Raw genomic sequence first — 16187 nt, forward strand, 5'->3', positions numbered from 1 at the left:
GTGATGAAGTAATAATGCAACTTTTCTTTGGTTCGTTTCGGACTCCAAATTTGATGCACGTAAAAATATTTTAAACTGCGTTGACCACCGCTTCCACTCTTTTGCCATATTTGCGGCATTTAGATTTATTGGGTTCAACGAGGCAACAAATTGTCGACCAACTGCTTGGTCGTATCCCGTTTCAGAAGGCATGATTTACAAAATTTTTTTTTTTATGATACAAAATTTTTAGTTTTATTTTTTTTCACTCTGACACCATGTTAAGTATGTATTTTAGAAGTTTTATTATATTAATGATATGACAATTGAGTCAGAACATATACATTTTTTATTTAATATATAAATTATTGGTAAAGTAGTAATACAATAGTAACATAAATACAGTAGTAATATATACAACAGCCAGCAAGGATTTTTTTAGATTTGGGAACAAGTAAAAGTCACTGGGAGATAAATCAGGAGAATAAGGTAGGTGGTCTAGCAACTCGTACTTTAATTCGTTGATTTTAGCCAGCGCACTCGTGTGCGCTGGTGCGTTGTCTTGATGAAAAATTATTTTTTTGTGTTGTAAGCCAGTACGTTTTTCTCGAATTTGTACATTTAATTGATCCAAAAGGTTGCAATAGTACTCTGAATTTATTGTTTTACCCTTTTGCAGATAGTCAATCAATAAAATACCTTTGAAGTCCCAAAAAACCGTTGCCATAACCTTACCAGCCGATTGAATTGTTTTTGCCTTCTTTGGGGTACCTCCAGTTTCAGTCCATTGTTTGGATTGTTCTTTTGTCTCTGGAGTATAGTGGTGGATCCACAGTTATGAAACGACGCTCAAAATCCATTTTATTTCGCTTAAAACGAACCAAACAAGCTTGAGAAATGTTCATTCTTATGCGTTTTTGATCGACTGTTAATAAATGCGGCACCCATCTTGCAGAAAGCTTTTTCATCTGTAGTTCTTCATGCAAAATTAAATGGACTCGATCATTTGAGATGCCCATGGTATTAGCAATTTCACGCACATTTATTCGTCGATCATTTAATACCATATCATGCACTTTGGCTACAATTTCTGTTGTTGTTGCTGTTTTTGGACGTCCACTACGTGGTTCATCTTCAATGCTTGTACGACCACGTTTAAATTCAGCAACCCAATTTTTTTACTTTACTGTTGCATATGAAGGAGCACTTTCACCTAACACATTCACCATATCATTATGAATTTCTTGTCCCAATAAACCTTTTTTATGTAAATATTTAATGACAGCACGCATTTCTAATTTTTCCATTGTAAAAACATTGCGGATGCGTCTTTTTTGAACACCTGTTTCTATACGAAGGAGTTGCCAGATCGAAACAAAATTTAACATGTGTTCATAACAGAGATGGAAACACTTAACTTTTTTCTGTTTATACCACTCTTTTTTTGGTGCTAGGCTAAGAAGTTTCCGAACTGCCCTCGTAGATGTTTTTCTGATTTCTTGTTTTTTATTCTTATTCTGTTACAAGGTTGTTGCGAAATAAATCAATGTTTAAACGACACAAAGACATTATTTAACTGCAATACATGACCGGGGAGAGTACCAGGTCATACTCCATTCTATTCTGAGGTCTAATAATGAAACAAATGTCTGTGTACTAGGTGCCAAAACTAAACGATCCACGATAACAAAATTCAACGACCGGATCTGATTCTGAGTGATGATATGCCTATCAAAGTTATAAAATTCAGTTTAATACAAATTTCAAAACGAATATTTGTCACTTTTGAATAATCTTCGTCAGACGAATACATTATATAGCCCTTCACCTTATTGAAACACTAATATTTGTTATTTCACGAGAGCAAAATATAAATGAACTGAGCAAAAACAATCAATTAGTTCCCTTTTACAGTTTTTTTTTTTAGATTTGCATTTGAATAATATAATTTGAGAAAATGGCATATGCGAGAATTATTAATCAGTGTTGCCAAATTCAATTTTAAACTAAAGAAAAAACATGCGATAACATCTTCCTTTCCCATGCGCCTACAAAATATTTTTTCATATATCCATAACATCTATGTAGTCAGGGTACAATAATTTTGACTAATATTAGACCTACACGTTTGGCATTGCAAATGTTATTCTCTTTTTATAGTTTCAATAAATTCAAACTTGCATCACAAAAACAATGTTTTTGTTAGAAAATCACAATTCATTTCGGTTATATCAAGCAATGTTATTTTCTGGCTTCATGAGAAGAATTGCTTTCTATTTCTTGTGAACATGAAAACAACTACACGGACGAAATATATTGTTTTTCATATGTTGTTTTGTTTGGGTGTAAAAATTATATGTTTGGAACTCAAATTTTTTAACACAATATTTTTAGGTGCAAGCATATAATGTTCATAAACTAGCATAATATGTTTGAGACATATAAGTTAATATGTTAGAACATATTATGGTTGGGACATAAAATGTTTGTAAATATAATATGCTTGGATGCAAACATATATATTAAGTTAAAAATATATATGCTTGAAGCATATATAATAATAATTTTTTGTGTTCATGAGTTAAATTAACTAAACCTGAGGAAAAAAATATACTCAAATGAAGTATAAAGATTAACTAAATTCGTGTCTTCCACAAAATAGTTCAGAATTTCGTTGAATTTGTAAATTTTACCAAAAATGCGTCCATCATGAACTTCGTATGTCACTAAAAACACTCTTGCAATTTTGAACTCCAAGTTTTTCCTTCAAACTACAAAATTTTCTTTAACAAGTGAAAAAACTTAGTTATTTCTAAAAAAAATTTTCTTGAATTTGTCGAAAAATATTTACTTATTTTTATGACATCGGCGTGATGCCAACGTTTGTAATACTGTGTAGTTAAAATGTTCTACAAATATTTAAAATTTTCTATAATTAACCGAAACTTTTCTTCCTGGTGGATTCAGTGTATAATCTTTGTTAAAATTTAAATGAATTCTCAGGCCAAAAAATTTAAAACACTAATTTTTAATAATCAAAGTATTTTCATGCAAACAACGATCTTTCAAAAATAGAAAACCCAAATAGATTCGAGTGACTGCTTCTCATTCGAATGGGGTTTCGTTCGATATACAGGAACAGGGCATAAATCCTAACCGATTGCAACCAAATTTGACATACATAGTTACAATGTTAATTCTACTCCCTATTCAAAATTTCACGTAAATCGGATTACAACTTTGGCTTATGTGGTCATATGAGCGAAAATCGGCGGAATGATATATATGGGAGATATATCTAAATTTGAACCGACTTCGATTACAAAAATGTGTTCACAGACAAACGGACTTTGCTAGATCGACTTAGAGGTCCGCCTGAGCAATATTGCCAAAGACACCCTATGTCTATCTCGTCATTCTGGGTGTTGCAAACATATGCATTAACATATAATACCCTGTTCCACAGTATGGCTCAGGGTAATGATAGTTGAACACTGTATTAAACTTATATACAAAAACAATTTTCTTGATGTCCACTGTGTCTATGGAATACTGCACGCAGAGATGAAACATGAATGTCGTGATCATATTCGACGAGCTACATAATATGGTGTGAAACGTTTTCACGGTGAGCTTATAAATATGAAATGAAATATTGGGGCGTAACATAAGTTCGTACAGTTTTTTTTGTAAAAAGCAATATTCTCATAAAAGCATGAATGAAATCATGAGCGCGAAAAATTTCATGAGTTCACTTAAAAGTAATAGTTTGAGAAATATCGTGAGAGTGCCTAAATTGCGATCCTGTTTGAAATCATGAAGTCGTTATTGAAGCCGTAAGCGAAGTTACGCTTGAAGTCGTAAGCGTAACTTCATTTTCGGGACTCACTAACACCATTTTTATACCCTCCACCATAGGTGGGGGTATATTAACTTTGTCATTCCGTTTGTAACACATCGAAATATTGCTCTAAGACCCCATAAAGTATATATATTCTGGGTCTTGGTGAAATTCTGAGTCGATCTGAGCATGTCCGTCCGTCCGTCTGTTGAAATCACGCTAACTTCCGAACGAAACAACACACAAAGAAAATTTTTATTAAAATTGAGCCAACGAAAATTTTTCATTGATATAACGAAACATTTTCATTAAGACAATGAAAATGTTCGTTATAGTACGAAACGTTTCGTTGACTAACAGAAAATTCGTTATAATAACGAAAAATTTCGTTATATCGATGAATTTGTTTCATTGGCTCAATTTTAATGACACATTTCATTAATATAACGAAACTTTTTCTACCAGTGAAGCTATCGACTTGGCACAAACTTGGCACAAGTAGTTGTCCACTTTTACGTATAGCCCCCATATAAACGGACCCTCAAATTTGGCTTGCGATTGCCTTAAGAGAAGCAAATTTCATCCGATCCGGCTGAAATTTGGTACATGGTGTTAGTATATGGTCTCTAACAACCATGCAAAAATTGGTCCATATCGGTCCAATTTTACGTATAGCCCCCATAGAAACGGACCCCCAAATTTGGCTAGCGATTGCTCTAAGAGAAGCAAATTTCATCCGATTCGGCTAAAATTTAGTACATGGTGTTAGTATATGGTCTCTAACAACCATGCAGAAATTGGTTCATATCGGTCCATAATTACATATAGCCCCCATATAAACCGATCCCCCGATTTGGCTTGCGGAGCCTCTTGGAGGAGCAAAATTCATCCGATCCGGTTGAAATTTGCAACGTGGTGTTAGTATAAGGCCGCTAATAACCATGCCAAAATTGGTCCATATCAGTCTATAGTTATATATAGCCGATCCCCAATCACACAAAAATTGGTCCATTTCGGCTCATAATTATGGTTGCCACTCGAGCCAAAAATAATCTACCAAAATTGTATTTTTATAGAAAACATTGTCAAAATGTTATTTCTACAGAAAATTTAGTCAAAATTTTATTTCTATAGAAAATTTTGTCAAAATTTTATTTCTATAGAAAATTTTGTCAACATTTTATTTCTATAGAAAATTTTGTCAAAATTTTATTTCTATAGAAAATTTTGTCAAAATTTTATTTCTATAGAAAGTTTTTTCCAAATTTTATATCTATAGAAAATTTTTTCCAAATTTTATTTCTATAGAAAATTTTGTCAAAATTTTATTTCTATAGAAAATTTTGTCAAAATTTTATTTCTATAGAAAATTTTGTCAAAATTTTATTTCTATAGAAAATTTTGTCAAAATTTTATTTCTATACAAAATTTTGTCAAAATTTTATTTCTATAGAAAATTTTGTCAAAATTTTATTTCTATAGAAATTTTTTTCCAAATTTTATTTCTATAGAAAATGTTGTCAAAATTTTATTTCTATAGAAAATTTTTTCCAAATTTTATTTTTATAGAAAATGTTGTCAAAATTTTATTTTGTCAAAAATTTTTTTTTTAATTATATACGTATTTAATCGGCCTTTTTAGTTTAATATATACCACGTATGGACTATGAGGGATATATTACGGTGTTAGGAAGTTTTAAGATACCTTGCCAAGTGTTACCGCAACCCAAGTAATTCGATTGTGGATGACAGTATTCAGTAGAAGTTTCTACACAATCCATGGTGGAGGGTACATAAGCTTCGGCCTGGCCGAACTTACGGCCGTATATACTTGTTTATTTTTAATTTGGTCACGCTCACGTACACTCAAAAGGTTCGGGCATAATTTTAAAACACAATATATTTAAGTGCAAACATGTAATGTTCCTAAACTATAGTTTAGGAAGCTCGCATGGCATTTTTTGATAATCGGTAGTTTATTACACGCAGAGAAGAAACATGATTGCCACAATCATATTCGAAGAGCAAAATAATATGATAGCAGCTATTTTTGCGGCGACCATGTAACATTTTAACCTGCAACCATGTTGGCTCAGTGAACATGGTTCTAAGAAAAATACAATTGTCCTCATCTAAAATGTTATTATATTGATAAAAAGAATTTTGTTTCCATTAAAAGACAATGGTCACGATCTAAAATGTTATGTTATTCGTCAAAAATGTTTTTCTTCTAGTTAAAAGAACATGGTCACAACCTAAAATGTTTTGATTTTTATGAAAAAACTTTTTTCGTCGTCGAAAAAAGGACGCCACTTGAGAAAAGAAAACACAAAATCAACTTTATTTATTTGTTTTTATTTATTTATAAACTAATTCATTGTTTATTTGTATTTATAATGTTGTGCAAGCAAACTTCACATATTTTTACACACTCTAGTTTGGTTCAATTTCAACAATAAGAAATCATTCCATATTTACTTCGTGCCCATCAAATGTACAAACACAGACATCATATAACTGCAAATAAAAAAAATTATACCATATGTCAAAATGCAGAACAAAAACCAGGTACATTTGTTTCAATTACACTTTCCTTTTTTGTATTCACATAAAACCACGTGCCCTTTCTGAATAAATAAATTAACACAAAACACAATAATTCCGTATTCTCCGTCCATTCCAAGAAACAATCAACACACGACTGACGCGCAAAATGAAAATCGTGTGTACCTGTTCAATGTTTTTATAAAATTCTTGTCGCTGCAAAAAAATTAAAAAATTAAATGGTCACGAAAACAATGTACATGGTCTTTATGGCCATGTAATGCTTGTAGACATATCTATACGTAAACTATAAAAATACTTTTTTCTTTGCAAAAAAGTAAAAAAAATTGAATGGTCAGGTACATGATTTTCCTGACCATATAATGGTCTCAAATTCTATCATTTAAATAATAGAACATGTTTGCGGCATTTGAGAACCATTTAAATGCTTATTGCCAACATATATTTTTCTCCGCTCGAAAATTATTTTTACAAAGACAAAATACATGGTTTTCGCGACAATTAAATACTCTAAATAAGCATTAAATGGATGCGGCAACCATGTCCAAACATGTTTTTTCTGTGCGTGTACTAAATGTATTTTATGCGTCCTTTATGGTAGTATCATTTTGTAATATAAATTCGTTTCTTATTAACTCTGTCACCAAGCTCTTTTTTATGAAAATTTTTATAGGAACATAATGCATCATCGTTTACATAGATTCTTTCAATATGTCTGAAAACGGTAATTAATTGGGAATATTGTATTTTTTTCATCCAAATAGTGTTTATAGAATATATAAACAATTATTTAAAACCTCATTCACATTACACTTCCAAAATCCACTTTAACTAGATTTCAACTGTCATTTGCCTTATAAATAAGGGATTTAAAATTCACTTTTTATAGATTTCAAGCCTAATGTGTATAAGGTATAACTTATGTTTGATATGAAAATAAACATTTGAAATTTACGGATAGTTAATTGACTTGTGGAAGTTTTTTAGTTTTACATAATTTCAACAAGCGGCAACACTGACTTTGTATTCTGTGAGCGTACAAATGAGAGTAAACTTTATATTTTTTCTCCCTCTATTTTCTCTATTTTTTCCGAACTAAAAACAAGAGTGTTTGCACTTCAGTGAGCACTAATTTCTCATTTTTAGCTTCCCTGAGCTTGATTTCGTTAGATGATCTCTTCTCAACTTGATTAAAGTACAAAATAGTACAGACGTACTTAAAATTTTAAGTACAAATCTGGGCTAAAATCAAGAATTTAAAACTCAATTTAGTTTAGTATTATTTTTTTGTGTGTAACACTAAATGGGACATCTATGTTAATATGTTAGAATATATTTTGTTTGTGGCATGAATGTTTCATAAAAATCATATGTGTGAATGGAAACATATATAAATTTACAAATTTCGACTAAACATACATATGTTGTGATATTTTATTCAAAGCGACAGAGAGAGTATAGAGAAAAAAATAGAGATGGAAACCGGGAGAGTTGACGAAAGATATCAACAGCGAGAGAATCAAAAGAGAACAATTTCTGTGAAACCGCTTGTGTGTTGTTTCGGAAAACTGTTTTATGATAAGGCCAAAAATTTGATATGCTTAAGTCTAAATATTATCTAATTTGAATAAAGAGAATAGACATTCGGAACCAAGCGAATAGACATTTGAAAAACAAACAGCATATGTTTTCGCCTTGAGAGCAGCATTTTATGTATGTGTGGACATGTGTTTTGTTTATCATTTTGGCATTATGGGCACAATTTTTTTCTTGGTTCATTAAACGAAATCAGGGGTATTCATAAAAATAACGAAAGGGCACTATACTCTTTTTAGAGTTGGGACAGTAAAATGAAATAAGGAGGAAATAGTGAAAAAATACACAGTAAAATGTATAAAAACAAAATTTAGTTCCTCTTTATTAATAAGTAGTCCACGAGGAGTTGACGGACACCTTCAAATATAAAAGCGGGCATTAAGTTCGAGTTAAAGTTTTGTACCAAAAACAGTTTTTTGTTACAAAATTGATATTTTTAAAAAAATAATATTTTATCCAAAAATCAGTCAATTTCGTTTATATCAAGCACTGTTACTGACTATAAATCTTTAATAACCCACATTTCGAAGTTTCATTATAAAAATTTAATATAGTATAAATATAAATGTGTAAATTAAAAAAAAAGTGTTCGGTCGTAGCAGGGATTGAACCCACGACCCTTTGCATGCAAGGCAGACATGCTAACCACTGTTCCACGTGGCAAACAAATGTATGTTTCTGTTAAATAATGTTATGTTTGCATGGGCTCGTGGGCGCTGCGAACTATGCTATATAAATGTAACTTATAACGATAATTATCTACTCGTGACTATAACAGATACGTAGTCCAGTGGATAGTGTAAAGTAAAATGCTTCCAAACATATAATATGTTCACATAAAACAAACATATTAATGTTTCGGCAGTATCCAATAATATATGTGCTTCCTGCAAAATATGTTTGGAACATATGTTAAAGAAGCGATTTTTTTTGAGGGTGCAGATACAAATAAGTTTGAGAACCAATAATTTTTGTTGGAAAACCAATAACAAAATTTGTTAATTTTCCTACAACAAACTAATTTGTACTTTTAATAACCATTATTACAAAAAAGTTGTTAGCAATCGTTACCATCAGAAGGCAACAAATAATTTGTAAGTAATTTGTTAAGCATCCAACAGTACAAAATATTTGTTGTTGAACGTTACGTTTAATCCTCAACAAATATTTTTGAATTTGAACGAAAAAATTTATATGTGATTTGTTGGAGTCTATCAATGACCTGTAACAAATTTAGTGGTGTATTGACAAAAAATTAAATTGAAATTAAAATTGACAGAATTATGCTATGAATTGCACCAAAATTGCAAAATTGTCAGAACAATTTTGGGGATATTTTGTTAAGTACACACAGAGAACACATTTAAAGAAACTACCAAATTGAAAAATATTTTCACAGACATATATAAATGCTTTTTTGTATTTTCTGATGAGTGAGCTCTTTGCTTGCTATCAAACACGTGCATGTGCTCATACTCATTTTGTTCTAACGGTATTCTTCGCATACTTCTTTTAGCTTTTGTACATATTCTCAACGATGTGCGCGTAACCAGTGCTGTATTTTTTGTTTTTGTTTTCATACGATAGCAGTAAACTATTTTCGCAACAAAACAATTTGTTGAAAACATGTCTTATTTAATACATTAAGACATTACATGTCTTATTTAAGACATAAAGTCGGAAAAGAACAACGCTTCATATAAACGAACTGCACTTCAATTTTGGAATAAAAAGTATTTTTTATTGCAAAAATAAAAATTTTATAACAAAAAGTTTGTTTGAACATTTTTAAAGAAATTCAAAAGCTATTACAAAAGAACAGCGTATAATCTGCTTTTTAAATAAAAATTTTAAAGGCAGAAACTTGTCCCTGCGAAATGAAACTGTTACTTCAGGGCATAAATAACTCAGTTTACATATGCTGTTGTGATAACACAGTCGCATTGCCAAGTCTGAACGACAACTACCACTAATACACTCAAAGGATTCTTTCCTCCTAAACAAAATTTTAGACAAACGAGATTGGTTTGCGATTTTCTGGCGACCGTAAAAATGTGTGGTTTCGGTATAAAAGGAACTTTTTTACGGCCATAATAAAACTTAAAATAAAAAAATTGTTGTTGTTGTGAAGTTTTTGTTTTTGAATTAATGTCGTCGAATATTTTTTTGCGTGTTAATCTTTGAAATTCCCATAAGTGTCACCTGCATCTCTAAGAAGAAATAAATTACAAATGTAAAAAATCTTCTCCTTCAAACCCATATAATTCGACGATCACTTCATTACACCATTTTTTCTATCATTCAACGAGAAAAAAACTAAAACCACTGACTTCTAATTAAGTATTCATTTTTATTTTCAGAGCACAACATTGAACTACGCAAAAAGTTGCAATTGTTAATCAACATAGATGTTGTCGGCGAGGGAACAGTTCTTTAGCAATACAGGGCCTTCGACGGCTGCTGGTGTGGGACTTGGTATAGAAGTGGTTGGCGAACTTCAACCAGTCTACAATTCAACAACTACTCCAATGACAGCGACAAATGGTTATGGCAGCAGGCGTGAAAGTAAGACAGTTGTAAATACCTCAGTGGACACACAAGTACCAATGTCAAATGGCAAATCATCAAAGGAAAAGGATGTCGGCCGTTTTTCAAATTTGCCTTCACGAGAACCAGTCGATATGGAATTCAATAGTTTATCATTGACAGTGAATTTAGGATTTAGGAAAGGTAAGTTTGCTGAAAACTACGCACGAACAACCTGCGCTGAAAACTGTTGACTGAATAAGAAAGATTACATAAAGTCCATTTTACAATCAAAAAACAGTGAACCCTTTAGGGCGCTAAAGCCAATTTAACTCTATTTTAGTTCATGAAATTTATTGTGTGCTAGTAAAAACTTCACCATTTTTGTTAATGATCTAAAAATGGGTAAAACGTTACATACAAATGAAGTAGAGAAATGAACAAAATTCGTATTTCCCACAAAACATAATTTCTTAAAATGTTGCCACAATTGCGACTATCGTGAACTTTGTACAACGCTTACGACATATTTGCAACTTTGACGTCTTACTAAACCGACTCGATTTGTTTTGATGCCACAAGAAGAATATGTAGTGGCGTTATTAGTTATTACTTTTATAGATAGCACTTTATATTCTTTAATTCGTAAAAATATAGAAGCTTTAATATCCTTATGTACTAGGTTTTGTCTGTCATTAATTTTCCAAAATTAAAATTATTATAATAAAACTATTTTTATGTTAGCCTGATATCAACTCAAGCTGGTTTTTCGTCCAAATCAATTACTTTACATTAATTACAATTTTAAATGAGAGCTAATTGAACATGAAGATTAAGGAATTGGTATTATTATGCAACTGAATGTGTAAAACAAAATATGTCTCTGAAGTAGAGCACCATTTGTTCTCATTTGGTTCTCACAGTGTATTATGTTGATGTCGCACAGTATAATTCTGTAACTTTTGAACGGATAAAGATAGCAACATAATATTTTTCTGTGTGCGAAAGCTGAAGTGTTTTCCTCTAAGTTTGCCAATTTGTGGGTCCCTAGTGGGTGCACGAGCTGACCTGTAGGCGTTCAAATTTGGTCACCTCGGGGGTATGACATTTTGTTTTAGCTGTAAACTCCGCAATTTTGCAATTTTTGTGCAATTTGGTTTTTGCAAAACTTGACAAAGTGGGGTCAGTATTTGGAACCTAGAAGTTGTGTTTTTAATAGGATTCGTAATTTTTCTTCTTAACAATATACACAAAATAGAATTTCAAAAAATATCGAATTTTGACCATTCATTCTGTCGTAACGTTTTTTTATAGATTTCTCCCTATATTTTTTAATTTTTTTCTTATAGGCGACCATATAAGGATACGTTTTAAGCTTTTATCAGCCATTTTGGTCAAGTAGTATATGAGTAGTAATCATAATGATATCACAATTAGTTCAAAAGTTATTAAGGTTTAAATTCATATTTTTAATTCCCAAAAAATCGGAATTTAAAAAAAATTGTTCCGTGTCCCAAAAACTTCAAAGTTTCGTATTTGTGTGTAAATATAACCATAGCGATAGGCGGTAGGCGAACACTTATTTACGTGTATTTCTTATGGGAAGCCCAAAATCCGCGACGGAATACCGTGACGGCTAGCGGCTTATTCTAAACTTATTCTAGGTTAGGTTAGGTTAGGTTATGTGGCAGCCCGATGTATCAGGCTCACTTAGACTATTCAGTCCATTGTGATACCACAGTGGTGAACTTCTCTCTTATCACTGAGAGCTGCCCGATTCCATGTTAAGCTCAATGACAAGGGACCTCCTTTTTATAGCCGAGTCCGAACGGCGTTCCACATTGTGGTGAAACCACTTAGAGAAGCTTTGAAACCCTCAGAAATGTCACCAGCATTACTGAGGAGGGATAATCCACCACTGAAAAACTTTTTTTTGGTGTTCGGTCGTAGCAGGAATCGAACCCACGACCTTGTGTATGCAAGGCGGGCATGCTAACCATTGCACCACGGTGGCTCCCCTATTCTAACTCCTTGGCGAAAACTGGTATAGTGTTGCCATCGCTTATCAATTTTTTTAACTCACCACTAGGAATTGCTGTTGCCTGGAGACGTGTAGATTATTTTTTCTTGAAATAACTCAACAAATAACAAGCCATTGCATGTTTTTATTCAACTTCATTGTTTAATATTGTCAAAGCGTACTGTATTGACAACAAAAACGCTAGGAAACGTGAAAAAGGGAATTATTCGCCGTCAAGCTTATTGTATTTGCCGTTGCGTCAAAAATGTTTCGCCTACCGCCTATCGCTATGGTTATATTTACACACTTTCTTGTTATTTATAATTGCATAGAAATAAAGCTCTCTCAAATACCTTTCCAACGATGTGTTATATTTATACCCGTGCTTAGCCAATTATGGGGGCTATACCCAAATCTGAACCGATTTAAATCAAACTTGACACACTTGACGATACTATCAAATGTACTTCTTGTGCAAAATTTGAAGCAAATCAGAGAAAAAATCTGGCTTGTAGAGCCATATATGTGCATATCGGGCGTAAGATATATATGGGGGCTATATCTAAATCTGAACCGATTTCAACCAAACTCGGCTTGCAAAGCTAGAATGTTATTTCTGGTACCTGTGCAAAATTTCAAGTTAATCGGAGTGAAACTGTGGCCTTAAAGTGAACACGGTACCCACACGGACGAAAAAGACTGTTTTTCATATGTTTGGGTGTAAAAATTATATGTTTGGAACTCAAATTTTTAAACACAATATTTTTAAGTGCAAGCATATAATGTTCATAAACTAGCATAATATGTTTGGGACATATATGTTAATATGTTAGAACATATTATGTTTGGGACATAAAATGTTTGTAAATATAATATGCTTGGATGGAAACATATATTAATTTAAAAATAGACTATAAACATATATGTGTTTAGAAAGTGGGACATAAAGTGTATGCTGGAAGTAAAACAATGAAAGTAACCAATTGGCGCCTTAAAAATATATATACGCAAAAAATTCATTAAAGATTGGAAAATACTATGTGTGAATATAAACAAATTTGGAGTAAACATATATATGTTGTGATATAAGACTTCGCCAAATTTTGTATATGCTTAAGTAAAATATTAAAATGAGTATTCGGAGAGAAAATTTATTCGGAACCAAGAGAAAAGACATTTGAAGAAAAGAGCATGAGTTTTGTTTATCATTTTCGCATTACGGGCACAATATTTTTGTTTCGTCAAAACAAATCGGAACGTAGGACGAGTAAGTCAAAATATTCAAACAAAGTTAATTAAAGGGATCTTTGTAAAAACTAACAAAAGGGCACTATACACTGAAAAAAAGCATGCCCGGTTCCAAAGATTGTCTCTCTACTTTAACAATTTTGGTATTGATTTCGAGCCAATGAAGCCGAGAATTCAAGTAAGAATACTTTTAAGACACAATTTTCTTTTAAATGTGGGTTTCGTGCATTTGACTCTATGAAGCAAATTTTTTTTCGCTTGTTCAGCATTTTTCATATGCTATAAAAGTCCGTTAAAAACAAGACTTCCAGTAGAATTTATGCTATGCTTCAAGTAAAAAACGTCTTTAAAATAAAGTGTTGAAAAACATGTCCTATTTTTTACGATTTTTGCTTTGTAGTCAAGATGCAAAAATGCAACAAATTTAAAGACAATTTCATTAATTTTAAAGAATTTTCTGAATTATTAAAGTCAAGTTGACCATAGTCCAAAATTTTTTTCTTTCATGTTATGATACCCATTTTCAAGTCAAATCACTTAATTATAAGGACAATATTTTTTGTCAGTGTACTCTTTTTAGAGTTGTGACAGTAAAATAAAAACAGGGGGAAACAGTGAAAAATTAAACAGTAAGATCTATAAAAACAAATTTTAGTTTCTCTTAATTAATGAGTAGTCCAAGAGGAGTTGACGGATTCTTTCGAAAATAAAAGCGGGCATTGAGTTCGAGTTTTGCCGCTAAAATTATTTCTCATTTTAGCGGCAAAACTCGAATCGGTAAAACCTGAATAACATTATAACTTTTTTGGATTATTGTATTGTATTATAACATGGTGGGGAATGCTCCAAAGCAACAATTGAAAAAGTTTATTTTCTTTAAAATAAATTATTAAAGAAAAGTAAAAGCAAACAATTGTTCACACCAAAATAAATGTATGTGCTGGTTGTAAAATTACTGTTTAGACCTTAGGATTCGATGGAAAATTATTTATATATATATACTCGACTTCACGTTCTTCTTTTGTAAGAGTTTTTGAATTTCTTCGAAAATTTCAAACTTGTATACAGCAACCTTTTTTGTTACAAAATTTTTATTTTTGCAATAAAAAAATAATATATGATTTGAACTCAGTTCATTTCTTTTCTGACTTTAAGTCTTTCAGACACACTTTACAGTTTCGTAGTAAAAATTTAATATAGTAGGATGTAATGTTGAACACCTTTTCTGGATATTCCGAACGTATCTGGAATATATGTACAAAAAATAAATAAAAAAATTGGTGTCGGTCGAAGCAGGGATCGAACCCAGGACCCTTGGCATGCAAGGCGGACGTACCAACCACTGATCCACGTCGCCAACAAATGTATGTTTAACAATGTTATGTTGTTAAACGATGTTATGTTTGCATCGGCTCGTGGGCGCCGCAAGCTATGCTATATAAATATAACTTATAACGATAATTATCTCTTGATGACCATAACAGCTACGTAGCCCAGTGGATAGTGCATGGGTTACAAACTGTGTGGTCCGCTGTTCGAATCCCCGTCCGGCAAAAAGTAAAATTAAAAAAAAATATATATATATATAAAATTGAATAATTTCTTCTACAATGTTTGTATTACAGAAAAAGGTGCTAAGAACTAAAAAACTCGTGGAAGTTAGAAAAATGTGAGGGAATATACAATTAGGCAGAAACAAATTTTTGAGCACAATCTTCTTTGGGAGAAAATTCTTCTAAACATATAATATTTTTGGGTTCAAAATGTTTCCAAACATATTATATGTTCACATAATAACATATAGTTTTTTGGAAGACAACATTATTGAACTTGAATGGATAAATACATAATGTTTGGAACTTAGACTACCCAAACATATTATATTGTTTAGACCAATATGCTTTCAAACATATTATATATTAGAAGAAATCAAATATATAAATGTTTGGGCAAAACCCAAAAATGTATATGCTTGAAGCAAAATGTGTTTGGGAGTATATGTTACAGAAGCGATTTTTTTAGGGTGCAGCAACACCAGATTTTGCCAATATTTTATATGACCCCAGAAGCCAAAGTTTTGCTTAGATTTGCTTGAAATTTTGCACGAGGAGTCTAATTAGTAGTACAGTCAAGTGTGCAAAATTTGTTGGAAATCGGTTCAGATTTAGATACTCCCATATATATTTATTGTCCGATATACACTTAAATGGGCACCGGAAAATAAATTTTCACTCGGTGCTTTGCCGAATGAGAATTTTTGAAAACAAATTTTTTTCTTTTAGAAAATTGCCGATTTTGGGATGAGAATAACTCATATACTACTTGACCAAAATGGCCGATAAAAGCTTAAAACGTATACTTATATGGTCGCCTATAAGAAAAATGTAAAAAAAGATTGGGAGAAATCTATAA

At 31.7% G+C, this 16187-nt stretch overlaps 1 protein-coding gene across 4 annotated transcripts in view; it reads left to right on the top strand.

Annotated features, from left to right (window-relative positions):
• Positions 1-16187, top strand: part of LOC142225572 (ATP-binding cassette sub-family G member 4) — a 196468-nt gene that overhangs the window by 87706 nt on the left and 92575 nt on the right. For all 4 annotated transcript variants that reach the window (XM_075295354.1, XM_075295358.1, XM_075295355.1 and 1 more), the window contains exon 2: positions 10342-10711. In XM_075295354.1, coding sequence (XP_075151469.1) covers positions 10390-10711 — 322 coding nt within the window. In that variant the 5' untranslated portion in view covers positions 10342-10389. The remainder of the gene's footprint in view (positions 1-10341; positions 10712-16187) is intronic.

This window comes from Haematobia irritans, chromosome 2 (assembly GCF_050003625.1).
Source record: "Haematobia irritans isolate KBUSLIRL chromosome 2, ASM5000362v1, whole genome shotgun sequence".
NCBI classification, from domain to species: domain Eukaryota; kingdom Metazoa; phylum Arthropoda; class Insecta; order Diptera; family Muscidae; genus Haematobia; species Haematobia irritans.